Source organism: Heterocephalus glaber, unplaced genomic scaffold (assembly GCF_053883595.1).
Source record: "Heterocephalus glaber isolate CG9 unplaced genomic scaffold, H.glaber_assembly_v1.0 deba00000676, whole genome shotgun sequence".
Taxonomy (NCBI): Eukaryota; Metazoa; Chordata; class Mammalia; order Rodentia; family Bathyergidae; genus Heterocephalus; species Heterocephalus glaber.
In genome coordinates this window covers 11,874,137-11,901,694 of record NW_028258156.1, presented here as the reverse complement: position 1 = coordinate 11,901,694, position 27,558 = coordinate 11,874,137, and the positions used below count along the sequence as shown (strand labels likewise).

The following is a 27,558-nucleotide window of genomic DNA, read 5'->3' as shown; positions in this document are numbered from 1 at the left end:
ATGTGAGGTAACATTCACAGGGTCAAGGGATGAGGTGGTGTATGTCTCTTCGGGGATCACTGTTTAGCTACCAAAAACCTGAAATTGTTACTAGCTTGTGATGTATATTTACACATTTATGATTCATTTCATTCATTCATTCATTCACAGACTTTTGTTTCATGCCTGCTGTGTGCCAGACACTGTGTAATAACCTACTGATCATGCCTTTAATCAATTTATTGTATTGCCAGTGAGATTACCATGTAGAATGAATGCTGAGATAAAGGTGAGAGGCAGCCTAATCTAGACTGTTACTTTAGTTCTTTGTGTGTTTCCCTTTGCATAATTCTAGAGCAAAACCACCATCAGCCTCAGTGCTCTATAGGGGTTAGGTAGACCCTGTGGACCAGAAGGTGTTTTGCAAGGGTGGTGGTGGTGGACACATATCAGTTTAAATCTGACTAAAGAATGTATTGGGTAAAAAAATAAACCATAACCTTTACCCTCAAGGAAATTTTACTCTTACAGAGTTCTCAATGCTGGATGCCCATCAGCATCAGTATCAGAGCTTTAAAAATGATCTACGCCTGTCCCACCTTGTACATGTGTGTTAGTTACTTTTCTCTTGTGGCGGAGACAAAATATCTGATGCCCAAAGTTAAAGTGGGGAAAGGTTTATTTGGCTTACAGTTCATAGAGGTTTCAGTCTGTAATTGGCAGGCTCCAAGGCAGGGTGGCAGAGGGGCAATGGTTCATAGGAGCCCAAAGGTAGCAAAACAACAGGAGACCTTAACAGCCTCTTTCTGGCCCTTTTATCTTTTTCAGAGTACTTAGGGGTGGGTAGCACTCATGTCCTTAATTTTAATGCCCTCGGGCCCAGCCCTACCATGAACCAATCACACATTCTGGATTCAGCCACCTCCAAATCAGCCTGTGTCCCCATGAGGCTTTGGGGTGTTATCTAGACACAAAGCATAACAACATGGCTCTGGGCGGGGTTCCTGTTTTGAAAGCTCATCAGGAGATTCTTACATACTTGAACCCAGAGAGACTCTGACCTAACAGAGCCGGAAAACAAATATACAGGTACTGATAAATATGCAAGACAGAATGCCGTAAGTTCCATTAAATATATATATAGAAACAAAATAATCTGGATACTCAGAGGAGGATGAGATCATACCTGGCTCCAGGGAAATTTAGAGAAGGAAGTATTTGAAATGTCCTTGATGGATATGTTAGATTTCAGCAGGCATCAAGGAGGGGAGAGGGATGGAAAGAGAATCCACAGAGGTCTGCAGTTGGCAGGCAGCAAGGAACAAGGGCCCAAAGGGGGACACCAGTTTTCCTTTTGCTATGACTTTCTGGTCTGGAACCCTGAGGAATTTGAGAATTCTAAATTTAAACCTGGCCTTCAAAGGTTGTTATGAAGGTATGTTTATTCGAGGTAGGAGGATAGGACATCTTTTATTTAGTAGCTGTTATTTTGATTTATACTTTAAAAAAATGTAGGGCTGGGTGTGGTGGCGCATGCCTGTAATCCTAGCTCCAGGGAGGCTGAAGCAGGAGGATCACTGCCAGTTTGAGGCCAGCCTCAGCTACATAGTGAGTTCAAGGCCAGCCTGAACTGCATAGCGATACCTTTTCTCAAAAAAGTAAAAATTAGAAACACGGTAACTGGGTTTCCCTTTGTATTCTTGCTCTCTAGCCTATGAACACTAGCCTCAGGCTTTAGTGACAGAAGTAGAAATAAAAAGGAAGGTTTTTTAACATTTCAAATGAGGAATGGGTAGGATATGATGACTGACTGGAAGACAGAGAAACAGTGGGACGTAACAAAGGTAATTGGAAAGTTCAAGAATGACAGTAGAATCAGTGGGAGAGAATATTAATTGAAAACAGGGTTATTTAATTATTATAAGTAGGTAAGAGGCTTTTCCACTGCATTTTCTCTACATCATTGAGTTGGGTACATAGCCCTTTAGGTAGTACTTACTATTCTAGCTCTCATTGTACAAATGGGGAAATGGAGACCTTGAGAGGTGGATTATCTTGCTTTATCAAGGTCTGAGAGCAAATTGAGTGGAACTTCTAGCATTTAGATCCAGGTACCTGATTCTAGAGTTTTATTGTTTTCCACAGTTCTGTTAGTGATCAGGAGGTTGATTTGAGAGTGAAGTGGAGGAAGAGGGATAGGGCCCCAAGATGAAAGTGTAAGAGGTGACCCATCCAATAGATAGAAGTTTAAGAAAGATCTCAGATGAAAAGGTGGGTACAAATCAGGAAGCATCCCTGTCTCAATTGGAAGATGGAAGAAAGAAGAAGAAAGGTACAAGAACTGAGTCTCGCTGTAATATTCCAGGACGGGCTCTCATTCCTCTTTATGGGTGGCACACAATTAACACATGATACATTGAAAAAAATTCTTGAATATTTAAATAAACACGTGACCCAACCTCTCAATTTTAAATTTTTCTGTGTTTAATATTATACATACTTAATACTTATAATGGATTCAAAAAGATGAATGCAAACAATTTCCTCAACTTCTATTTCTTGTTTTTGTGAAACTGATTCAATTTCCTTGGGGCCTTTCTTGGATTCCATTTTTATACCTTATGCTATTTTCTACCCATTATATGAGGGTTGATTTTGGAGAGATTATGCTAGCTAAGAAGATTGGCAGAATTATTCTTGTTGTTTTAAACAATTGTGAACTGAGATATTGAGGTGACAACAGATAAATGATGAGGCATCTTGGTTATTGAGTGGCTTTCTCCACCCTGTCCTCTGACAGTGTCTTGAAACATTTCAATCTGCTGTTTTCCTAATAAGTATGTATAAAATGATACTATTAAGTAACCCAGGAATAAAACTATTGCTTATAAAATATATAAATTGTATTTTTTATTACATAGTCTGTCATTCTAACCAGAGAAGTTCTGCAGGCTTGTCTTAACTCTCACTGTTTCTCATCAGAATCTAGCATATTCATTTCATTTGAAGGTTTTAGGGTTGAATAAAAAGGACTGGAGAATAGTTATATGATTGTGTTGAACATTTTGATGTTATAATATATTTTCTGTGCTATTTTCCTCAGAATCACAAATTTTTCATTGAGATTTACAATTTTAACTATTAAAAATTAGCATTATGATTAAATTCTTAAACACTGAGGTATTCACTCTATTCTGTATCCGGCGAATCCTATTTTTCATAGTATATTGTACTTGAGTTGCTCTGTATAATGGGGTCTTTTTCATAATTTAGCTCACCTGACTTTATTAGGAAAATTAATGAATGGTAATCTCATAAAAGTATTTGATTAGAATCGAGGGAAATCAAACTACCTTGCTATAAAGGTCAAGATTTAGCTTTCAGAGCAAGTGATTTTTATGGTTAGAGCAAAACAGCTCTATTTATAGATATCAATCAACAAGGCAAAAAACCTATCATTTGTTACTTGAAAGACATCAGGGAAGTTAGTGATTTTCAGTTTGGACTATGCATTAAAATCGCCTTGGAGAACTGGGAGGAAAAAGAAAAAGAGCACATCCGACCTGGTCCCCATTCCAGTGATTCTGAGGCAGTTTGACTTATGTGAGGCGTAGGCAGGGGTATTTTTTACAGTGTGAGGGTGTTTAGAAGTAGACCTGTAGTTGGGATTCAGTAATCTTGAACATAAGAGAATAAGTGAGTTTAGAAACACAGAAAAAAAGACTTTTCTTAAAAACATAAATATGTACTCTGGTGTATCCTTGTAAAAATTAATATCTAAATGAGATTTATTTGTCTTCTTTCAAAATAGAATTAAGTTTAGTTTTCATAACTAATTAGATAATATTTCCTCTGTTAGGAAGGATATGTCATCGCCTAAATGGCAACAGTTTTTATATTTGTTTATTTTGTGCTTCTCTTTTATGCTATTCTAATGCTTCCTTTAATAAATGGTTCTCAGCATTGGTTACAACTTGGTTATCTTGGAGATTTAGGGGCTACCCATGCCTATGCCTCACATAAATCGCACTGCATCCCAATCATGTCCACAGTTGTACATTGGCTTAGGGATTGGGCTATAATGTGAATTGAAACAGTCCGACACCATGGACAGTGGTAACACCATAGCAGTGACCCACAGTGATGACAACGTTTTCTGTTTAGCCAAGACTAGAAATTAAAGCTTGTATCTTTTTCATAGGAAAGCTTTCCAAAAAGACAATCCTCATACCCCTGAACAAAATGACAGATTTTCTGTTGACACTAAAGGAAAAGGTGGATTCCTGGTCTCAGCATAGCCACTGGGACTGGACTGGTGGGAAGACGGCTGCTGTCTTGTGCGGTTTGTTGTTGAGGAAGGAGCATTACTCTCAAAGCTTCCCACAGCCCTAAGACTCTGTCCTATGGCTACTTCTGCATCTTAATAAGGAAGATTTGGGGTGGGAGCAAGATGGAAGAGAGCTTGAATTTGAACGGGCTTGATGAGTGGCAGTATTAGGAAGATCAGTAAACTTGCTGTCAAAAAGACCTTCATTAAGTTCCGGGCCTTCCAGTTCACACCCTGAAAGTTACTCAGTTTTTCTGACTCTTAGTTTCTTATCTTGAATTCTTTACCTCAGGGAGCTGAAGATCTAAAGATTATATGCCATAAGAACTATAAAGTATGTTTTTAAAAACTGTTCATGTTAATAAAGCAGATTTTTGTTTTCTAGGTGGAACACTTTGTTCCTTTAACTTGCAGAATAAAAAACACAACTAAATATTTACTTTTGAGTTCTACTTGACTCAGATGCCCCCTCTAATGGACTGACTCTTACTTCCCCCAGTGTTCAAAGCCCTTAGACATTTATGTAGCCTCCAAGTCCTAATTACTGCCTAATGGGCAAATCCAGTGATCTTTTTCTAGTATTAAGTACAATTGTAAGGGCAGTAAAGTAGTGTAATTCATTAATTCAATAAATGCATGTTGGCTGCCTACTGTATATTGGAATGGTTTGACAGCACTGAGGGAAAATAAATGAAAATAAAAGGAAGGCCAAATGAAATTGCTTTTGAAGCACATACTGTGGATCAAGTGTGATGGGTATAAAACCTTATTTAATCTTCATAGAAATGCTGTGCTGCATGTTTTGTTGCCATTACTTATGATTGAGAATACTGAGGGTCAGAGAGTTTAATAAGAGACACGTCCAGCACCTCCTAGCAAGGTAGAACTGGTTGAAAACACTGTTGCCTCTTCCAGCAACTGTTTTTGCCTTTTATGATTTATTAATCTATTAATACCTCACCCAGTCTATTTATTCTGACTTTCTCCTTTATATAACATCATAGACATTTTCTCAGTCACCCTTGCTTATTACAGTGACGCCATTTCAAAGCTTATACTGTGCTCTCCTCCACATCATATGTTTGAGCCTTGGTCAACTTTATCTTCCATTTTTTTGTTCCCATCCTTTAGCCCTTATGACTTCTTGTAGTAAGTTCCCAATGAATTTTTCTGCGTTTAGAGTCTCCTCCTTTCACTTGATCTGTACAGCGCTGCCTGAGGAATCTTACTAAAGCACACATCTAATTATGTTCTTTCATCAAAATCCTTCATGGCTTGCCAGGGTGTGCCATAATTTTCAGTACTCATGATGTATTTCTAGTGTTCAGAGAGCAGGGTGAAGAACCCCATTTGGAGCCTTCTCCCTCAGTGTACTTCTTCCTGTTCATAGTCAGTACTTTCTATGCCTGTCTGATAACAATCAACTGGGGCTTATTAGAACCCAAGTTCCCAGGTCCCACTTGAACCAGCTGAGCCAGAATCGCCAGAGGTTTACCATGCTTGCATGCAAGGCAGGGTAAGCCTGGTGGTCCTCCAAAAGGCTCAGGGCACAGGAGCGTAGCTGTGACCATTCTGGCTCCTGTGTTAGTACTGTGTGCTGAGGAAATCAGCCAGCGCCACCTGAAATGATGGTTCTCGGTCATACCTAGTCCTCCTGCCACCCTTTCTCACACATCGCTGAGGTGCAGCCCAAGTTCCCCAAATCCCAAAGACACATTAATCCAAGCAAATCATGAAAGAGGTGGTTTTCTCACGTTTGTATGAGCATGAGACATCTTTATGTGAGCACTGTGTGAAATATGTAAGGAGTTAAACCTGTGAATAAATGTTTAGCTAATACATGAATTGTCTGATTTTGAAATTATGTACATACGTATATGTAACACTAAATATGGATATGTGTACCTAAGTGAGTATGAGCATGTCTGTATATGTATACAAATATAGGTGTGTATGGTTTATCTTCCTCCAACATTATATAAGCTGAATTATTTATAAAAAGACCCCCAATATTCATAAGTAAAGGATGTAATGATAATATAATAAAAGAGGAAAATAATGACCAGAAAGTAAAATGTAATGGTGGCATTTTTCTGTAAACTTTCTACATTGTCATTAAAATTGCTGTTAAATAACACATTGAAATAAATATCATGACTGCATTTTTCTTGTATTCTTCCCAAGATTAGCAAGATAAGCAAGATTACTCAGTTTTTAAAATCACTGGCATTATCACACTACATGTTTACATATGTTTTTCTTCTCAGGAATTTCTATTTTACCCTAATTCCTTTTAAATATATTAAATTTTTTTGGTACTGGGGATCGAACTCAGGTCCTTCTGCTTTCGAGGCAGGCAGTGGAACCACTGAGCTAAATCCCTGGCCCTTAAATATATTAAATTTTTATGAATGGAAAAATTAAAAAACTTTAATTAAAGTAGTAGCATGTAATTGATTGGTTTCTAAAAACGAAATCTGGATGATTTTACAAATTAGGTTTAGAAGCAAGTATTGATAGTTCTTTAATTATAAGGTAAAAGAAATTTTTTTAAATCCCTAAGTAAAATTTTGAATGTGACCAAGAACTGTGAATACTAATTCATTCTTTCCTACAATGTCCATCCATCCATCCATTCATCCTCAACGTACAAATTAAATGCCTGCTATGTGTAATATAAGAACAGATTCTTAAAATTTTACTCTAGTCTTGATATTCACTGGGTAATGCCGAATATTTGAAAGCTGATATCTGTGTCAGCATCCTAGGTTGATTTACTTCAACAATAAAAGATTTTTTTCCATTGACTTAATGTTTTAAATATTAAATCATATAATTCAATATTATGAAATTTTTTTGGCAATCATAGACCTTCTGTGTCTGGCTATGAAATCAGTGGTTCCATAGGCTCACTGGGTAGAATGTTTTCTTTTTCCAAGGAGGGCAGGCTTGTCTGCATGTGACTTTTAAGTAGAACCCAACCTGCTTCATTGTGCCACCATGCAGGCCTCAGTCCCCTCAAACAGAGAGGGGTTGCCTGTGCTGCCTGTGCTGTAACTGTTCTTGGACTGTACTCTTCTTTTGGGTAGCCCCACAAGAGGCAGTGAGAGAGACTGCAGTTGCCCTTGGTTACAGTTATCTTGCTGTGGTGGGAAGAAGATGGGGTTTGCAGATATGTGGACTACCCAAATCCAGTCTTCATTTCTTATTTGATCTTGGACAAAATACCATCCTTAACATTTGTAAAATGTGGAAAAAATTACCTATCTCTCAGTTTATATCCACTGTCAAAAGTTTACTCTGTCACCAATAAATAAATATATTTTCAGCCAGGGATTTAGCTCAGTGGTTCCGGCGCCTGCCTTGCAAGTGCAAGGTCCTGAGTTTGACCTCCAGTACCAAAAAAAAACCATATATATATATATTTTTTTTTTCAATGACATTAAGTGATAACATTTTCAGAATTGCAGATATCAAATTATTTGTGCTTGTTTCTTACCTGTTGGATTCCTTTTCTAAACTTACTAGTAACACTTGAGTGCAAGAGCTATAATTTGCATCTTTAAGACTCCAAATATTTACTACTACCTGGTACGCAGGATTTGATAAATAACTGTTGAATTTAGGAAACTGATTAGTCAGAGGCTGGGGAGATAGCTTAGTGGTAGGGTGCTTGATCAGAAGGCTCATAGGGAAAATACTTTAATGTAGATTCCACCATGCAGTTGGGTATAAAACAGATCAGAAGCTGACATTTACTAGCCATTTGGGTAAAGAAAAGTTACTTAATTTGATCAAGCTCAATTTATTCATCAAATAATCTTTGCAGACCTAGTAAGCATTAGGTGAATTTATTGAATAAAACAAAAATGTTGAAGATTTTTCTAAGTAGTTTTATTATCCTGTACCATCATTTAAATATGTTTACACTTTCTGAATTCCTGAAAGAATGATTTTAGACTAACCCAGAGAACTCTTTTTGAATATCATTCTTTGTTTCAAACGTTATTTCCTTGTGGCAGGAAGCGATAAAAACACAGGGCACAGACAGCCAGTGACTGAAGAGGAAGTCAATGGTGTTTGTTTTTCCTCCAGAATTAGTAGGTCAAAAATTAAAAATAAAAACGTGTCTTGCCACGTTTGTAAAATACACAGAATGCTTTGATTACAGGATTACAATGGAGTTAATTTTTTTGACATTTGTATTTCTTTGATATGTATGAATTGAAGTGTTAACATTTATAACACTGAGGCTTTGCATTTTGTTTCATAAAGTGTAATGATTAAAATATCCAGATACCATTAAATACATGTGGAATTTATTTCTTCTTTACCTTGCAGACATAGAACCAAAAGAACTTGTAGAGTCAAGTGTTTTGAGATTGTTGACAAATACAAATGATTTCATGAGGATTCCATGTCAAGATTGTATTGCCTTTGAGGAGACAGTGTTTTAGGTGGATTTTGGACTAGGATGGAAAGCAATAAACAAGGGCTTTCACTAGCTATGTGATGAAAACAAAACAAAACAAAATAAAAGCCCAGTTGTGATTGGAAAGTATTTATTGACTCCAAAACCAGTGCATTTTCCACCAGAGATTCCTGCTACTTCTGGAGATGAGGAGGGTACCATGCTAGAAGGCGTAGGTTAAGAAAATCTACAAGAGTGACAACAGATGCTATTTTAGAAAATTAGAATATTTTTTCTCAGGGAAAAATTTCTAGGAAGGGAGAATACAACTTCTTTGAAATATTTTTTATTTAATTAAAATCTAGATATATGTCACTTGTTGCTCGTGTATAATGTCATTCTAACTTTTACTTAGCTTTTGCCTGATGGTTTATAAAAATACAAATGTACTCTGTTATGGATAAGTAAAGTCCTTTGTTAGATGTTTAACTTTTTATTGCAGTACTCTTAGTGCACACTTCTGTTGTCAAGTTCAGTATGCACCCTGGGTAGATAACATTTAAAGCTTATTGAGAGGAAAACATTGTGGGTATTTACTGTGCGGAGGAAGGGAAAGCAGATCTGTCATTCCTGTCATTTCACTCAGGAATCAGCTTTGGAAAGGTCTCTGAGGAAGTAGTATTTGGGAGTGGTGGATATTTTTAGATTGCCTTTCAGTAAAATCATGATTTCTTTAATGAAGTGGAAAGAAATCATCCAGTCCAGTATTTTCTGAGTTGCATGTTATGAAATATTAGTGGCCATAAAATCAATTTAGTAGGTTGTTATTAAGCAGTGGAATAGAATAGATTATAATACAACATACTAAAGTGTATACACTCTGTAAGGTTGTTAATTTAGGAAGCTGATGTTTGAGTTTTTATAAATAAGCCTGTCTCTCTGTATGGATACATATACTATGTTTAACAGAAAGTTTATTTTTCAGTGTGAACAGTATTTGAAAGAGCTGAAGCTGGTGACTGAGTCCTTCTCCCATTTTACAGATAGGGGAACTAAAGAAAGCTGATTGTCAGTTTATTTCCATGTTTCTCTTTGAAGTGGCTTATCTATCATCAGGTCTGTCTCTTGTTAGAATCTTTGTTTTGTCATCTATGCACCCTCTATAATTTTCCCCTCATGCTTTAACATTTCTGCATTTTTGTGACCAGGAATTGGTTCAAAGATGCTAATTCTGGGAAATGAATCTTGAAGTCTTTGAGTACCATGGTGTGTGGATAGGTGATAATGGTAATAACAAGGTGAGAAGAACAGAATATTTATAGCACTTTGTATAAAAGAGGTCAATTAGTTTTTGTAGGTAGAGTCAGGTAGAAAGTTTAAACAGTAATCTAAAAGCTTTCATCAATACTGGTAATCTTTATTAGCTTCTTTCATTTGTTTCAGTTTAGTTAAACAAATATTGAACTCCTACGTTGTCATGGATATTTTACCAGCCACTTACTTCCTCGTTTCAGGGGAATGAATTATCTGGATAATCATATTGATTCCTCACTTTGCTTGTGGTAAAAAACAAGAGATTTGTTGAAGTACAGGGTATTTTGTTGGTCAAAGATAAAGTGTATCTGAATTCTTTACAGCACAGTATGCCTCTCTGGAACTCAGCTAAGCTTTATGCAGAGAAATGTTCTTAATATCTTGAACTCAACCTTTCATTCATAAGGAAGTCTGCAGTGATCACCTACAAAGTTCACCTTTGATATTTTTCTGTTTCTTTGCATTCATAACACATTGATTTTTACTCAACATTTTCCTGTTGCTATTTATACAGTGTCAGTGCTGCATGGTGAACTATTTTAATTTTTTTGTTTGTTTGTTTTTGTTTTTTTCTGACAACCTGAGAATCAAGGCAGCAGGACCAAGAGGCCACTGTGTGAATGCCACGTGGGGCTTTGTCTTCTCACATCGATACTGCTTCTTGTTTGTCTTTCTGTGTGGCAGTTCTTGAAGGTGGGGTTCTGTTTTCTGTTGCTCTTTTTTGTTTGTGCAAAGTGTATTATTCTGCTTTTAGTTTGCTTATTAGTTGGGTAGTGGCCATGTGACTCTTTGCTTGTGGCAGTAATAACAGTGGGGCACAGTCTCCGATGGCACCTTGAGCCCGCTTCTGTTTGGTGGCTTCATACAGGGGATGATGTCCCCTAGGTCTGTGCCCAAGGAGATGTGTAGACGGAGCCTGATCTGTCAGTGGGGCCAGAAAAGCTGCTTTAAACATTTTTAAATGGTCAGTATTTTTCATCTTTACTATTTGGGAAGATTAAATGTAATATTTTATAGTCATTTTTATTTGTATTCTTGATTGTTAGTGTTTTGAACATTTCCCCACATCTTTAATGGATTTTTTCCCTTCAGATGAATTTCTTTCAGTTTTCCTCTATTTTGAATTTTGGTTTGTGTTCTTTACTCATTTTTCTTCCAGATTGTACTATTTTATTGATCTATAAGACTATTAAGTATGTTATAAAAATTAACTATTTTTTTGGTATTCCTGAAGATAGAACCTAGGATCTTGACACGAGCTACATTTCCCACCCTCCCTTTTATTTTTCTGTTAAAAGGTTTAAGTCACTAAATTGCCCAGGCTTTGCTAAAACTCATAATCTCCCTGCCTCAGCCTCCTAGAGTGCCGGGATTACAGTGTGTCCCAACACCATCTTGGAAATTAACTTCTAATTGTGATTAAATTTTACCATTTTACTTCCTTTCAAGTATGTATTTTAGTGGCATGAAGTACATTCACATTGTTGTATAGCCGTTACCACTATCCATCTCCAGGACTTCTCTCAAATTGACCCAGTGATTAGAAGTCATGAAGCTGGTAGCACAGCCTGTGTTTGGTAGGCCTGAGGCCTTATCTCTGTCAAGGGGAATGGAAACTTTCCTTCCACACAACTCTGGAAACACTTTCTGTGTAACAGAATTCCCTAGTTATTTCTCTAGCTCCAAGCTGACATAGTCACTGCTATTTTGCTTTAAAAGATATATTCCAACATTAAATAAATAAGTGAACAGCTGTCCTCACATGACTATCTTACTGAGCAGGTTCTTGGGATCTTTTTAGTTCCTCCACTTTTTATTTAATCTGGAGGTGTTTGATATTTTCCTTGCTTGACAATGTGGCATTTCCAGCTGTGCATGGGAATTAATTTTCTATTTGAATAGACAATCCCAGGAAAGTATCTATTAAGGTTATAGAAGGCAAAGAGAATGTTGCTTTACGTGTGTGTGTGTGTGTGTGTGTGTGTGTGTGTGTGTGTGTATTGTTTCTGGCATTATAAAGGGGTAGGGGAAGATTGATTTAGGAGTTGGTGAATAGCAGTTTATTTTTTGTTTTTAAATTGTATTACTTAAGTAAAATAAACTTTGCCACAGGTCATAGAAAGTAGTTTATAATAGAAAATATATGACACTGAAAATGTTTCCTCCATCGACAAAACAATTCTAAATAGACGTTCATGGACTCTCAAACTTTTTGGACAGTAGACTTCTGTGTACCTGTATGATTTTGTGAACTCAAAATCTAAAGTCCATGGAGCTTTATTTACAACCATAGGGCTGAAGTATGTATTATAATTGAGAATTTATTAGATTTTTAAAAAAAATTGGTGTGACTTTTAAATGTGCTGGGTTTTAAAAAGGATAATATACCCTCTATTAACCTCTCATCTTTCATGGGGTCTGGGATGGCTTCCCATAATAAAAAAGTTAATACTTCTGCAGTAAGATTCGTAGATGTTAGTGTTAAATGAGGTAAATAGTGACAATGAATGCTTGCATGTCTGTGTAGGCCAGTTTTTGCTGCCAGATGAGTTTGAATTTATCTACAAATGTGTTCTGAAATATCCTTTGTTCTTTAGGATCATGAATAAAGGGCTAAAGAAAATTTCATCTGTATTTCAGGGACTTCCAAATTCCCTGGTTAGAAGTAGCTTAGCTGTGTGCTCCAGCCATACTGAATTCTCAGCTCCACTGAAGTTGTGGCTTTAGCATTCTCAGTGCCACACACATTACTCCTTCTAGGCTTCTGTACCTGCTACCCAGTGACCCCTGTACTAGAAATACTCTCTTGTTCTTCAGCCGTTGCATACCTGGGCTCTGATTCTTTATATTCCATATGTTTCCTATTGTGTGTAAATGTTTCATCATGCCTTAAACATGCCTGTTAGGCACTCCCTGTCTCTACTCCCTTGTGCTGGTTATTCTCAATGTTGAAATGCCCTTTTCTTTCTTTTCTTCTGCTAAATTGATCCCCTGACTCATTGCTGTACTCATATAATTTACTTTTTCCTGTTATGTTTTCTTTATTTCCTTACAGCTTTATATGTACCTACATTATAGTATACAGTACATTGCTCCAAAATGATTTGGATATTTATTCATCCTGTTGTAGATTCCTGAGGAAAGTTACCTCTTTGTAATCCATTGTGTCGCATAGTGCTTGGCACATCACAGTCTCAGAGCTTTTCATCCCAACGTAAACACAAGGTGTATGTTTGGAGGCTATGGACTAGAATTGGAGACCAGGGAAAGAGGGATATGTAATAGAAAGACAGTCTAGTGTAGAGCAACAGTGGTTTTGTTCAGTTTATATGAACGTGAGTATTAGAAAAATTGGAGAGTTGAATGGTTTGGATAATTAACAATACCTCAGAGAGAAGGTGAACTTCAGACACACTTTGGCAGGTAGATGCAGCTGGGAGAGACAGAGAGCATAGTGTTTTCCAGAGCAGGGGAGTACCCTGAAGAGCAGGTGAAGAAGATCGTGAGGCTGTTGCCTAGTTGTATAATGGGGAAAGGAGATCATTAAACTTTTGGCTACTTACAATGAAAGTTCTGAAGTGGGCAAATAGTGGAAGTAGGCAAAGAGGAGCTGGACTATGTAGAGCGATGTATAAGAAAAGGAATTGGAGCTATTCAGAGTCAGGTGCCACTGTGAAGTAAGGAACAGTATAGGAATGATACAGTAAAAACAACCTGGGGCACAGCATACCCAGTGATGTCTGAAGTGAAATGGCGGAGAAGGGGTGAGGATGTCTACTTTATTTCCTTTAGCTGAAAACCAGTACGGGTTTATAAGAACTCAAATGAGAAACTGGTTAATGAAAAGGGAGAAAAGGGTGGGAAACTTTTGAAAAATAAAACCAAAGAGTGATGGTTAATTTTTTTGTGTCAACCTGACTGGGACAAAATGTACATATTTTGTCCGACATTACTTTGGGTGTTTCTGTTATGATGTTTTGAGGTAAGATTAACGTTTGAATTAGCAGATTGAGCAAAGCAGATTGCCTCCCATAGTGTGAGTAGGCCCCACCCAGTTAGTTGAAAATTTGAGTAGAATAAAAGCCTAACTTCCCACCTCTCCACCTCTCCTCTCCCACCCAAGAGAGAATTCTTTTGCTTAATGACCTCTGAGCTGGGGCATCTACATTTTCTGATTCTACAACAGTCTGCTGCTGAGTCAATCTCTCTCTCTCTCTCCCTCCCTCTCCCTCCCTCCCTCTCCCTCCCTCCCTCTCTCTCCCTCTCCCCTCCCCCTCTCTCCCTCTCTCCCTCTCTCCTTCCCCCTCTCTCTCCTTCTGCTTCTGTCTTTGTCTCTCAGTGTATATCTCCTATTGGTTCTTTTTCTCTAGAGATGGATACACATACATTATAGAGTCTGCTTAGGTATAGGAGCCACTGGAAGTGATGACAGAATTAAGGATTATTTAAAATTTGAAGCTGAGGGCTTGGAGAAAAGTAACTGTAGTAATAGAAAGGCCAAAGCTAAAAAGGACAGGTGGTTTTGAGGGAGAACATGTTTGGTTTTGCTTCTGTTGACTCTTAAGTGATACTGGAGCTTCAGGTGAAATTGTCTTAAGCACCTGTAGTAAGAGGCTAGAGTTTTGTGGTTAGGCTGGGTATGGCATCTTGGAATCATCTAAAATCAGATGAACAGAAGTTATAGGACAGAACAGTCTACAGAGGAGTGAGAGGGCCAACCGAAGACAGAGATCCAGTTGAGATTTTGTAGGTGGGAAAATCCCATAGGAGTCCCTAGGAGAAAGATGAGCCAGCGTATAAAGGAAAAGATTTGTTGACAGTTTTCTTTTGACATTCATTCGTTTGTCAGGCTCCTGCCGTAGAATGTGAGGCCTTAGATATATTCATTCCTGTTTCCTCAGCTTAAAATATTCTGTTTAAAATACGCAAGATCTCTAGATATTATTGTTTCATTTATTTTTCACTTTATTAAAGCCTTTTTAAAAAGGAAAATTGGTGCAGGAATTAAGATTTTGTGTTCTAACTTTTCATTTAAGTAGACTGAGGTTTGCTTTTTGTTGTTGTTGCTTAGTTTTGTTTTTTTGAGACAGAGTCTCACTACGTAGTCCAGGCTGGCCTTGAGTTCACTGTGTAGCCCAGGCTGGCCTGAAACTCACATGATTTTCCTGCCTTAGCCTCCCCAGTGCTGGGATTACACCATCAAGCCTGGCAGCTTTGATATTTTAATTCCTAAAACTTTGGTTTACTTTTCCAAAAAAGAGAGATTTGATTAAAATCTTTTTAGGATTTCTATAGCTCCAAAATTCTGCAGAAAAATATTTACAGTCAGTATCTACCAAAAATTGTTCAAAGCTGCAAAAGTAGCCTTCAGCAAATCAAATTATATAGAAAGTCATCTTCTTTACCGTCTCTTGAAGTTTTTATTAACTTAGTATCAATCAAGATATTGTTGTCAAATACATAAATCAAAGCTTTCATATTGTTGAAAAGCATCTTTAGGCAAAAGACTTTCTTCCCAAAATATTAAAGTATCAAACCCCACTTTTTATAGCTTTAAATTAATACAGCTGTGAAGAAGAAAAAAACACACATAAGTAGCATTTTTCTTCAAGTTTCACCATTATACAGAAATTTTGATTCCTATGAAAATTTTATTCTAGTACAGATCTTTCAACTTTAGAATCTTTTCATAGAATCAGTGTATTATCAAAACTGAAAAAGGAACCCTTGATTCAGCTGATCCTATGTGTTGAACATAATTCATCCCAAATTCTGTCCCACCTCCTCATGCATTTCGAGATTTGTGTTTGTATTGCATAGTCCCACAGCATCCGTCTTTAATTTGTGCAAGAGTACTTTCTCTTCTGAATAGCATATTCCTCTAGGATATATATGGTATCAGTTTTGGTATTTGGTTAATGTATGATGTTTGTATTGTAGCAATTTAACAATGGACTAATTGTACAATTTGAAATATGGTGAATTTCCAAAAACAGCATGGAAAAAATACTTCCTCTGTGCCTATTTTTGAAATGGACAACATATATGTTGATGTAGAGTTAAGTGCCCAGCTAACAAATGAGTTCTGTTCCCGGAGGATGTTCAAAAGCTGGATTCATTTGTCAGTCCGACAAAGTTAGTCTTACACACTTTTGACACAAGCAAACAATATAAAGCATAAAACACAGACACACACAAATACAGTAAGTCCCTGAGTGTACTGTACTACTGTACACCATGGCACTGTACAGTAAGCACAGAGCAGCACAACTGTGACAATGTCCAGGAGGCATATGAGCTACTTACACAATTTGTTCCATCTATGAATATTGCTAATGCAAATTCTAGTCCTATCTGTGAGAGTTCTCCACTCCGGTGTTACTAAGTTGGGGACTTGCTATAATGTGTTTGACACAGAAACTGTTGAACAATTGGGGAATGGATGCCATAAAGTTTAATTAAAAGGCATTGAACTATTAACACTAAAATCAATGTTTAAAACAATCTAATAGAGCTTTTTGCATAACCCAGGATGCATTGTGGGTTAGGTATCCATTTTCTAATAATAACTGTCTTACTTTTTGGTGTGTACTCTTTCTAGCTAATCTTGTTCATTGAGCACCTATGATGTAAGATTTCCATCTGAAAATAATTTGCCTTGAAGTACCAAAGTGCTGATGTTGCTTTTTGTCATTTAGTGTCACTTTTATTTTCTTTGTAGCTCCTTAATTTAGAACACTTAACAGCTAAAAATTCTCTCAGGGACTAGACAATGTCACATCAGTAATCAGATAGGTACTTTTCTGATATAATTTCTTTAGCTATAAAGTACTATCTAGAAATGTTACTTATTTTCAATAGAGATACTTTAAAAGTATTTATTTTTATTTTCCACATTTCACACACTCGCACATTATGAAGTAGAGTAGTGTACTCTTGGATTTATTTTTGTGTATGTTTATGTGTAAGACATTTAGCCACTCACAGTGATCCAATGACCTCTTAATTCAGTTGGTTTTGTGTATAGTTGCATAGATATGACGATCTGCTTTTACTCTTTGCTTTGCTATCAGATTCATAAGAAAGTAAAAAATATTAATAATAAGATCTACATATTCACAGACATGAGAAAGTTTTATTAAAACTTTTGTGACAACTGTGCTCTGTTTGTAAGTCACACTAATGACTGCTTTGCTTCTCCGTAATTTTCCATTTGTAACATTTTATACCTGGATACACAAATGTAATGCAATTGAGCAAGAAAACAATTATCTGTCTGGTGGAAATAATGTACTTATCTCATTGAAACAATTGACTTGTTTAAAAATACACAGAAGTTTTAGTTCTGCTCAGAGTGCAGTTACCTGTAATTTGTAAAGAATTTCCAGGAAGAATTAAAATCCTCTGATCTAATTGGATAAGCAACTGAAACCATGGATTGTGAGCAATGAATTTCAGGGTATAATTCCTCTCTCCCACAAACCTCCACTTGGAGCCATTTTAGATCTGAGAAGTTTTTTTTTTTTTCCAATAATCCATGAGTTTTGGCTGAATAGCTGGAAAACTGCACTCAGCTGTACCTTCCAGTGAAAGCTCCATGTTGACTTGTGGGTTCTGTGTTGGTGGAATTTTGCAACACTTTTTGGCCTAGATCAAATGTTTCTTGGCATTTTCTGTGGAGTTTGGCCCAATCTACCTATAGGAGCACATTGAATTCCAAATAAACCCTAAAAGCTGTAATTCTTTGCCAGCTAATATGGGACTTTGCTGGGTTTTGGTAGTGGGTTAAAACCAGTGGGCAGTGGGGGTTCAGTGCGATTAACGATAGTTCTAAGGACATAAGTGTGTTAAAACTTCATAGAAAAAGGCCAGCGTTTATCATTCTTGCATTTGACCTTTTCACAGAGATTGTGTCCTATTTTAATCCCTTAAATATTTGTATATTATATATAATATATTTATATAAGGGATTAAAATAGGATACAATGGATGGACTCCTTAGCAATTTTGGAAGCTACTACAAATTAACAGCTGTTTCTTAAAGTGAGATGGATCTGGCTCTTTGATGACTTCAGTCTTGTGATATGGTACTGATGTGGTTTTCATTTTTCACTTTAAGGGTGCTATCTACACTAATTTTACTTGTAACATCATAGAATATTGGTGGTCCCAAGCAATAGTTTGGAGCAGTCCCAACATTTACACATGAGGGGAGCCAAGCCCGGTTTCTTAGTTCTTCCAACAAGTGATGGCCCTGCTGGGCTGCATCTGATGCCTACCCCACAACACAGAGCATCCTTAAATTTTGTATCTCTGGGAAGTTTACCTTTAGAGTTTAGCTTTCTCTACTTCATATTAGTTTGAGAAACCAGCCCAACATTTGGTTTATATTTGGTTGGGATCTCAGAGTGTTATATATTACTTCATTATCTTCTTGTTCTGTGCCACTAGGATATGGAAGAAGGAAACAGAGAGGGATTAACATAACATCTGTGTAATAATAATGTTGAATTATAGAACACATCGTGGACCCAAGGCTGAAGCTGGCTTCCTGTTCCTCCTCTAACTTCCAGTTGAATTTGCTGTCTGGGAGAGAGCAGTGTGGAACCAGATCCAATGACCATCTATGTGCAGGGTGGCCCCAGAGAGGGCTTTCAGAGCAGCAGCCCTGGAGACCCAGGAGTCAGTGGTTTCACCCAGGGCCTCTTCCAGACTCAGGCCAGGTAAAGCAGCCCTGGCCCCATGCCTAGGAAGCAGGCTCCCTCAGGAGCTCACCTCCTGGTACTTGTCCTCCTTTTTCTTGCTGTATCATTTCTGTTTGCACTGGCATTCTGAAACCAATGTCATTTACATTTCTTTGCCCTGCACGATGAGTTATTTTCCTATTTTTCTCCTGAATAGAGTCAAAAAACCAAAGGTAGTGAAAGCAGCCCAGGCAGCTGATTATTTACTACTGAGGAAAACAAATGAGAATTAGGGAGCTGGTAATGAGAAATGGCACTTTGAAAATGTGTTCAGAATGTGTCTCAGGAATGGAAAATGAATAACTGCTCTGCTCTCTCCTAACCATTCTTCTTCTGACATTTTAAAGAGAAAACTGGAGGAGAATTTTACATCTCTGTTTACAGGGTTTGTTTGAGCTCTAGACTTCTGCCAGTGTTCACCATTAGATATTAGTAAATATCTTCCCAGATATCTATAGGAAGATTCCAGTGAGCTTCTTCTGGTTTTGGTTTATCTGTGACTTTGAATTAAGAAAATATTCTATCACAGAACTCTGAAGTTCTTGTTGACCACGTAGGTAAGTAGGTTTCTACTAGTTTCATAAGTTTCCACAGGGTTTTTTTTTTTAAAGAAATTATTTTGTTTCTTTCCCTTCTTTATAACTTCCTTCAAAATATTTACCTATGACAGCCCAGAGAATATTTAACAGTTGCTGTCCTATTAAGGGATTTTTTTCCTTAGGATTTTCTGCCTGGTGGAGCATGTTGCACCTGTGTGCAGACACTGGAACTGAATTCAGAGGTAAGTTAAAAGTGATTTAAAATTCTAATGTTCTAGATACTCGCATCTTTTCCTTCAAGGTTCTTATGCCTGCTAGACATTGTTTCCTCTTAGCAGGTTAAAGTCCACTTAGATAAAAAGATACTGAACTGCCAGCTAATAGAACAAAGTTTTAAGATGCTCTGATACTGCTTTTGGAATTGAAATCATCATATTTCCGATGAATTGTTTCTGCAAAGTGAATGAACCGACTTCTCTGGAATTACCATAGTGTTTTTGTTTAGTGGGCATGTCTGCTTCTGTCACAGTGGAAACTGAGAGATGACACAAAGAAAATAGCACAGAAATAGTTCCTGCACATAGGAGGCCATGTCCAGGCAGTAGGGGCACTGTGGTGACCAGGGCTCTTTGGGGCCCTGAGCCTGGATTGGAACTCAGTTCTAACACTGGTTTCTTATCTCTGTTTCTACTTGCTCATCTGTGCAGTAGGTGTGTTGATTTAAGTATCTACCTCAAATGTTTTTGTGAGGGCTTAATGAATTAATACACGCAAAGCAGTTTAGGGCATTCTTTGGGATAGGATATGTGTTTTATGAATATTAACTGTTAAAAAGTCATTGCATTCCTAATTGTGTGATAGACCTAGGTTCCTCTGTATCTTCAGTTCTTGTTCTCAGAACACTATTATGTAAGAAAACCAGGCTTAAAAAATCTTTTCTGAGGTGTTCCTGGCTTGTATTTTTATTTAGTTAGTTTTGTATTGTTTTGTTGATTGATTGATTGTGGTGCTGGGAATGGAACCTGAGGCCTCATGAACAACAGTCCCAAGCCCATTGGCTTATATTTCTGAAGGTGAACAGTGCGTCAAAAGATTGAGTCTTAGCTTTGTGTAATTTAATTTTAATAAATAATCGAGGCTCTTTGGTAGTCTTGTGGAATAATTTGGGGGTTTCAGGCAATTTGTTTTCCACTGCAAAATTTTATATATCATTTTCATTATCGGCATTGATTTTGACACTACCCTTACTTTGGTGGTGTTCACAGTTGCTCAGGTTAGAAGAGAAATGTTCAGGAAGTGGTCTTCCAGTTATTGACAGATCTCAGTAAACATGCATTGTTGGGTATTTTGGAGAAATGTAAGATAATCTATTTCCCAGGGACATAATACCCCAACTAGAAAATTCCATATTATATTGGGTATGCGTTTGTGTGTATTTGGTGTACATGAGAAGGCCAGTTTCATTGTGGAAGCAATATTGAAGGAAAAGTTTTTGGGGAACCTAAAAGTTTTACTTTAGTTTGTATAATAATTAACTTGGCTACATAAATGCCAGGAAAATAATTAAAATAACAGATTATGTTGAATGCCTAAAGAAATATGTTTGACAACTTTTAATTTTCTTGCCTCCCACACACCACTTTCTAGTTTGTTTCTGGCACACCAGATGTGTCTCAACACAGTGGCTGATCCCAGAGTTGTGTGAACACCTGCGATCATGGCAAAACAAATTTTCTCATTTTGGTTCCATTTCATAAATGCAACAGTAGAAGGAGCACTGTATTGTGTAGATGACGTTATGCAGATATGGGAGTCACCAGCTTTTTCTCCAACCTTATGCATTGATGTTCTTTATCCACCCTAATATTAAAGCTTGTGTTCAAATAGTGAATTTAACTTGATTTTTAAAAAGCTGATTTAACCTTCTTGCTCTTCCTGGTTAGAAACTACTGAGTAGAAGAACAAAGAGGGATGATTGGTAGGTGTCTTAGTTACATTTCTTGTTGCTGAGACAAACTAGTGGATACTCACAAGTTAAGGGAGGAAAGGTTTATTTAGCTCACAGTTTGTAGAGGATTCAGTCCATAATCGGCTGGCTGTAAGGCAGGGTGGCATGGTAGGAGGCATTGCAGAGGAGAAGCAGTCCACGGCAAAGCAGGGCAGGCAAAAGCAGCAAAGCAGCGAGGCAGAAGCGGAAGCAACAGCTGCAGCAGACCTTCTTTCTGTCCCTTAAAATCCATCCACACCCAGGTTGGGGCACCTTAATCCCTACATCACAGGCCTTAGATCCAGCCACTTCCAAAAAGCCCTATGACTGCGTGAAGCTTTGGGGGAACATCTAGATACAAGCCATAACAGTAGGGAAAAGTGAAAAAAGATGTAGGGATAAGGAATATATATATATATATATATATATTTTCCCTATTTTCCAGCTTCTTTGATGGATCAGTTAATTTATTTGTTAGGTTTTTATTTTGTTTTGTTTTTGTGGCGCTAGGGACGCAAACTCAGGGTCATGTGCATGACAGGCAAGGGCTACCACTGAGCCACACCCCTAGTCCTAGTTTACTGGTTTCCAGCATAAAAGCACTTTTATTTCTTTATCTCCAATGAGAAGAGTTTTTTGGTAGGAATTTTTGCTTGTTCCTTCATATATTTACTGTAGTAATTTTTTCATTTATTCTTTGCCTTTTTTCAATTTAAATGTCACAGCAAGTACCATATCCCAGAAATGCTAATGTCTTTTTTTGTGTGTGTGTGTGTGTACCGGGGATTGAACTCTGGTCCTTGTGCTTGCGCAGCAGGTGGCAAAACCACCGAGCTAAATCCCCGGCCCTGCTAATGTCTCTTAAAAGGATTAGTTTTGTGTTTAGTTTTGGCCTCATCTGTGACCCTTCCGTAATCTCTAACTTTTAATAACTACTTGTAATTTATGTAATAATAATGCAACTTTCCTCAACATTTGATTATACAGTAAACAGTGTGACAGCCAAGAGCTGAGGTGGCAGCATACAATTGCTGCTTGTTTCCCTCCAGTCTCAGCACATACTCAGTTTAGACCTTCGTTGTCCTTTATGTACATTGTACACATTAGTGATTTTGTGACACTGTAACCCTTCAGGTGTGATTGTTAAGCAATCTATAGTTTACTTAATCATCACTTTGAAGTTACAGTTGTAGATTGTTAATGTTTGCTATTATACTAACATCACCACAAACATCTTTGAATATACCTATTTCTCTCCCTCCTTCCCTCCCTCTGATTTATTTTCTTGGCTTAAAGTTTGTGGCCTAAGGTGGCAAAAACATAGATTTATCAGTTTAACTTTCTCAAAAACCTGGACAGTGTTGGATATTCTTTTTTATAATTTTTTAATATTTATTCAATAAATGTAAAGTGGTATTTCAGTGTTGTTTCAATGTGCATTGCTTTGATAAATAAAATGTTGGAATATTTAAAAAAATTTAATTCATGGTTAATAATTTAGTTCCTCTAGTGCATGTCCATGTTATTGAGTTATTTTTCTTTTGGTTTTCATGTTTTACTGTCAGATGATTTAGAAATCAACTTTTTATCTCTTTTATTTGATAAACATTTCTGCAGTATGTTTTTCTTTTTACCATGGCTCTTATTTTTCTTAGTATTAAAAGGTTAAGCCACCAACAAAATTTACATTTTTTTTGTTTCTTTATTGCCTCGAGGTTTAGAAAGTTGTCATTTTGCCAGAAAATACCATTCTACTTTATGCTAATTTTATGAGCTACAGTTTGTATATATGGTTAAATTTAATATATTTTATATGTGTATACACGCATGTATATACATATATACTTATAGAAATTTAAGGGGGATAGATTCGATTCATTTTTTCTCCCAGATTACCAACCAGTTATGTCAATATTCTTTATGACATCACATATAGTTTATGAACCAGCTTTCCTTCTGTCTCTCCTCAGTCGTTTTGAATTTTCTATCGTATCATTGCATTCTTACATATAATAGGATATTTTAGTGGATTCCACTCTTATTTATCAATGTAGTTCAAATTAGATATCAAAACTACATTATTTAAATTATTAATGCTCTATTATATGTTTTAAAATGTAGTAGATCCACACCCCCAATCTTTGGGCATCTACTATGTGACAGAAAATGTGTGGATGTAGAAATTAAAATTAACAGTTTCCCTATGGCTGATAATCAGGGTCTTTCTGGAAAAACAGACATGTAAAAGTGTAATTATACAATGTAAAAAAGCATAAAGGAGAGGTGAACAAAGAACTGTGATAGCACAGAAGAAATCATGTCTTTTCATCTGTTTTTTTTTCTGTAATGTATTTTCTAGGTGTAATGAAAGTTCTCTTGCAATTTTAATTGCTATTTATTATGTCTACAAAATGTGAAAACAGTTGATTTCTTTTTATTGTGTAATCTTCTGACTCAGAACCATTGTCTGTGTCATCTTTTTAAATTTCCCAATTAAGTTCTGCAGTTTTCTTTAATGTGAAATACTTGTTAGAAAGTTTTCAAGCTAAACATATGCATGGTATGATTATTTTTGACAATCTGTAAATAATTCTATATTTGATTTATTTTTTACTAAAAGCTTTTATTTTGGGATTAATATTCACAGGGAAATTTAAACCACATACTCTTTTATGAATTTCTTTTTTATGGAAAAAGTTCAAGCATTCATTGTAATACTGTTGGGACTTGATACGGTCTAGTACACACATAGACACAAATGTAGAACTGTCTGTGATGTTATTTTTTGACTAGTAATTCTTTAATAGTTAAAACTTTGAGCAATGTTTGAAACCAGTCATAGGCCAATGATAAATTCTTGTGCCAAGAAAACCGTATCCTTCTGAAAACTTGCTTGAAATTGTGGAAAACAATCTGTGTTTTATAATCAGGGAAACCTGTGACTGATTATTTTTGGCTTGTAAATTATAGCTTCTATCTTTGCAGCTGTTAATTGGTAATAAGGATGGGACAAAAGGTGTTAAAGAGTGTTGGAATATAACACATCAAATAATAATCATTTAAAAAAATTCTGCTTGTATCAGTTGTATAAAATTTACTTTCTGAAATGCAGAATAAAGTTTATTATTTCAATTTTCCAAACTGTGCTTTATTTAAAAATATTTTTATATTTGGAAATTAGGTCAGAAGTAAGCAGGACCTTGGTGACATAAATAAACAAATCCCAGTGGAATATTGTCTTTGGACTTTCTCTTTTGTGTAATTCCTTTTATATACAAGAACAGGTTTCTTGGCCAAGATCCCATTATAAAAATGAAAGGGTGGAAGTGTGGAGGGATAAATATTCCCAAAGAGATTCCTTGAATTTCAGCCTTTCAATTACTTAATTATTCTTGTGGTTACAGGAGATGAAAGAATAATGAGGAGTTTGTTTCCTATGTGAATCATAGAAGATGATATGGGTGTACACAGGACCATTGACTTGGACAAATGGACAATCTTTTGAAAATTCTTTTCTTGGAGGGATATATAAGGTTTTCTGGAGACACCAGGAAATTGTTTCTGTGATCCAAGTTCCAAATCTTTAGAGCACTTTCAAATGCAGGAAAGGGAGTGGCAGCAACTTGATAATAAATTTAGTTCCAGTATGTATTTATTTAATTTATGTACTACAGCATTCAAAAATGATTTGGGATCCCATAAAAGAACATACTAAATTTAATGAGAAAATGTATACAGAAGAAAAGACATACTATCAAGAAAATGTGTAATTAAGTAAGAAGTCCTACAGGAATAAAGAAAATAGATATTTTAGGGCCTGGATGGTTGCTTTTTTTTGTTTGTTTGATTCACTACTTATTTTGAACCTGAATTTTCTAACACCCATGGCATGTAGATAGATGCTGTGCCTCTGCTACACACACACACACACACACACACACACACACACACACAGGATTATTTGCTTTTTGATTATCAGATCTATGTTATTTTAAAAAGCATACTGAGTTTCTATTCCTTTGAAGGCACTTAACTATGAATCTCTAATTTTTAAAAGAAATTTATCATGCAAGACCTCTATGAAGCATGTACTGAGTGATATCCTTATTACTACTATTAAAGGATTCCCTTTAAAAGAATTTGCTTACTTGTGGGTGATTTCAGCACAGTAAATCTATTCAGTGTCTGATTGAATAGTAATGTTGGGGAGAGAACAGATATGACCTAGACATGATGTAAAAAAATTACTGAATCCTCTGACAGACAGCTTTAAATGCTTATTAGTTACTCAGATTACATTTGCTATCTCAGTGTCTAATTTCCTCTTCTACCCTAGTATCACCGGCAGCAAGCACAACAAAAACATTACTTCTTCAAAGAAACCACTTTTGCCTTTGGGGTGGACCTTGCCGTTTATATCTAGAACATCTTAGGATATTTATTTAAGATAATAAAGTCAACCCTCATAGTATAGAAAATAGGAAAAGAATTTAAAGAGGAAAATAAAACTGAATAATAAAAACTAAACCAGCATAGGGGCTGGGGATTTAGCTCAGTGGTTCCGCTGCCTGCCTCGAAAGCACAAGGTCCTGAATTCGATCCCTGGTACCAAAAATAAATAAATAAATAGATAGATAGATAGATAGATAGATAGATAAAATTAAACTAGCATAAATAACGTGAAAACCAGTGGGAAACTGGAAGATACCATGTAAATTATGCACTTGTAAGTCTGAGAGTAAGATGTTACAGAGTCAGAAAAGGGCCCCTGCCTTACTCAGTATGCATTCTCAGCATTTTGTTTTTGTCATATATAACTCAATTATCCTTTAGTGAAGTCCTAGTCCATTTAATCAGCAAAAGTAACTGTCTACATACCATATTTGGCAGTTTTTCCTTTTAAAAATCTTATTCTATCTATCTGCCTGTCTATTTTCTATCTGTCCATCCATCCATCTGCCTGCCTGCCTGCCAGCTTACCTACTTACCTACTTACCTACCTACCTACCTACCTATCTTTATACCTGTCTCTTTTCCAAGCTCCTTTAGGTCTGTGGGCATGAACATTTTAATGGAAAGAGCTAGTGACTTCTACAGTTTTGTGACCTTTTACATTCCCATTCAACAAAACTTTACCAGTCGTCTGGTTATGTAACAGGCACTACTCTGAGAGCTTTCTCATATCTTATCACATATTCCTTCGCATAACAGACCCATGAGATAAGTCCTTTATGGCATGCTCCCCAGTTTAATATGAGAAAAGCTTAAGACACAGGGAGAACTAGCCTGGAGTCACTTACTTTGGTGTCAGTGCTGAATTTTGGTTCAGTCCAAGTCTTTGGCCCTTGAAGCCAGTTCTTTCACAGCCATAACTCCTGGTAAGCACTTCTGACTTACTGAAGATATACCCTACTTTTTGTTTATTAATTAATGTTGCATAGAATGTAATCTCCTTTACATTTAAGACTTATTGTTTCTGGGCCAAATTGTGGAATTGAAGTATTGTGATGGAGACCCAATTGCTTTTGACTGTATAATAACTGTGAGAAAAGCCAGATCAAATTTGCCTGATTCGAAATCAGAATGATTAGCTTCTAATAAAAGGAGAGATTCCAGTCTTAAAGAGAGAAAGAACATGTCATCTTTTTGACACTGACATTACTGTTCTTTAAAGACTACTAAGGGCAACTGTAAATAATACATAATGATGTAGAGAGGAAAGTGGGGCACAAAGAAAAGATTCTGTACAATTTAGTTGTGTTCATCAGACATCTACTGAAAATGTAGTATAATGGAGATATTCTGGGATATAGCCTTAAATAAGATAGGAAATAGTTCTGGCTCTTAAGATATTTATAGTCTAATGGAGGAACTTAAATCATAATGGGATTGCTAATTTTCAAAAATTGAAATTCATGAATTAGGTTACTGTAGTCGTCAGCTTTGGACATTTGTCACTTTTCTAATGAAAAAATTCCATTTAAGAGAGTATCCTGTTTCAGACAATATAGGGTAAATCAACTTGTACTATAATTTTAAACCATTTTCAAATATAAACCACATTTTACCTTTAGAGCAAAAGGATGTTGAGAAGTGTTCATTATAATGAAATTGAGTCACTTACTAGGCCTATTTTAAAACTAGTCACTTCCTTTTCTTTCTTTGTACTCTGTGACACATAGACTTCCAGAATCAAGGAAGTATTGTTTTTGTTTTTTGGGAGTTGCTATATTATGTAGATTCAAAACTAAGTTAAT

The 27,558-nt window shown here is 36.4% G+C and overlaps 1 protein-coding gene across 11 annotated transcripts in view; it reads left to right on the top strand.

Annotated features, from left to right (window-relative positions):
• The window catches only part of LOC101705971 (histone deacetylase 9), a 715,280-nt gene that overhangs the window by 89,998 nt on the left and 597,724 nt on the right, over positions 1-27,558 (top strand). For 3 of the 11 annotated variants that reach the window (XM_087206448.1, XM_087206440.1, XM_087206447.1), the window contains exon 1: positions 19,535-19,556. The exons of 1 other annotated variant lie outside the window; for it this stretch is intronic. Coding sequence is in view for 1 of the 10 variants with exons in the window: in XM_087206437.1 (XP_087062563.1) it covers positions 19,497-19,556 (60 nt within the window). In the remaining 9 variants the exon portion in view is untranslated. Of the gene's footprint in view, positions 1-19,496; positions 19,557-27,558 lie in introns of those variants that run through there. 7 more of the 11 variants (XM_087206439.1, XM_087206446.1, XM_087206438.1 and 4 more) reach the window with 3 other exon arrangements.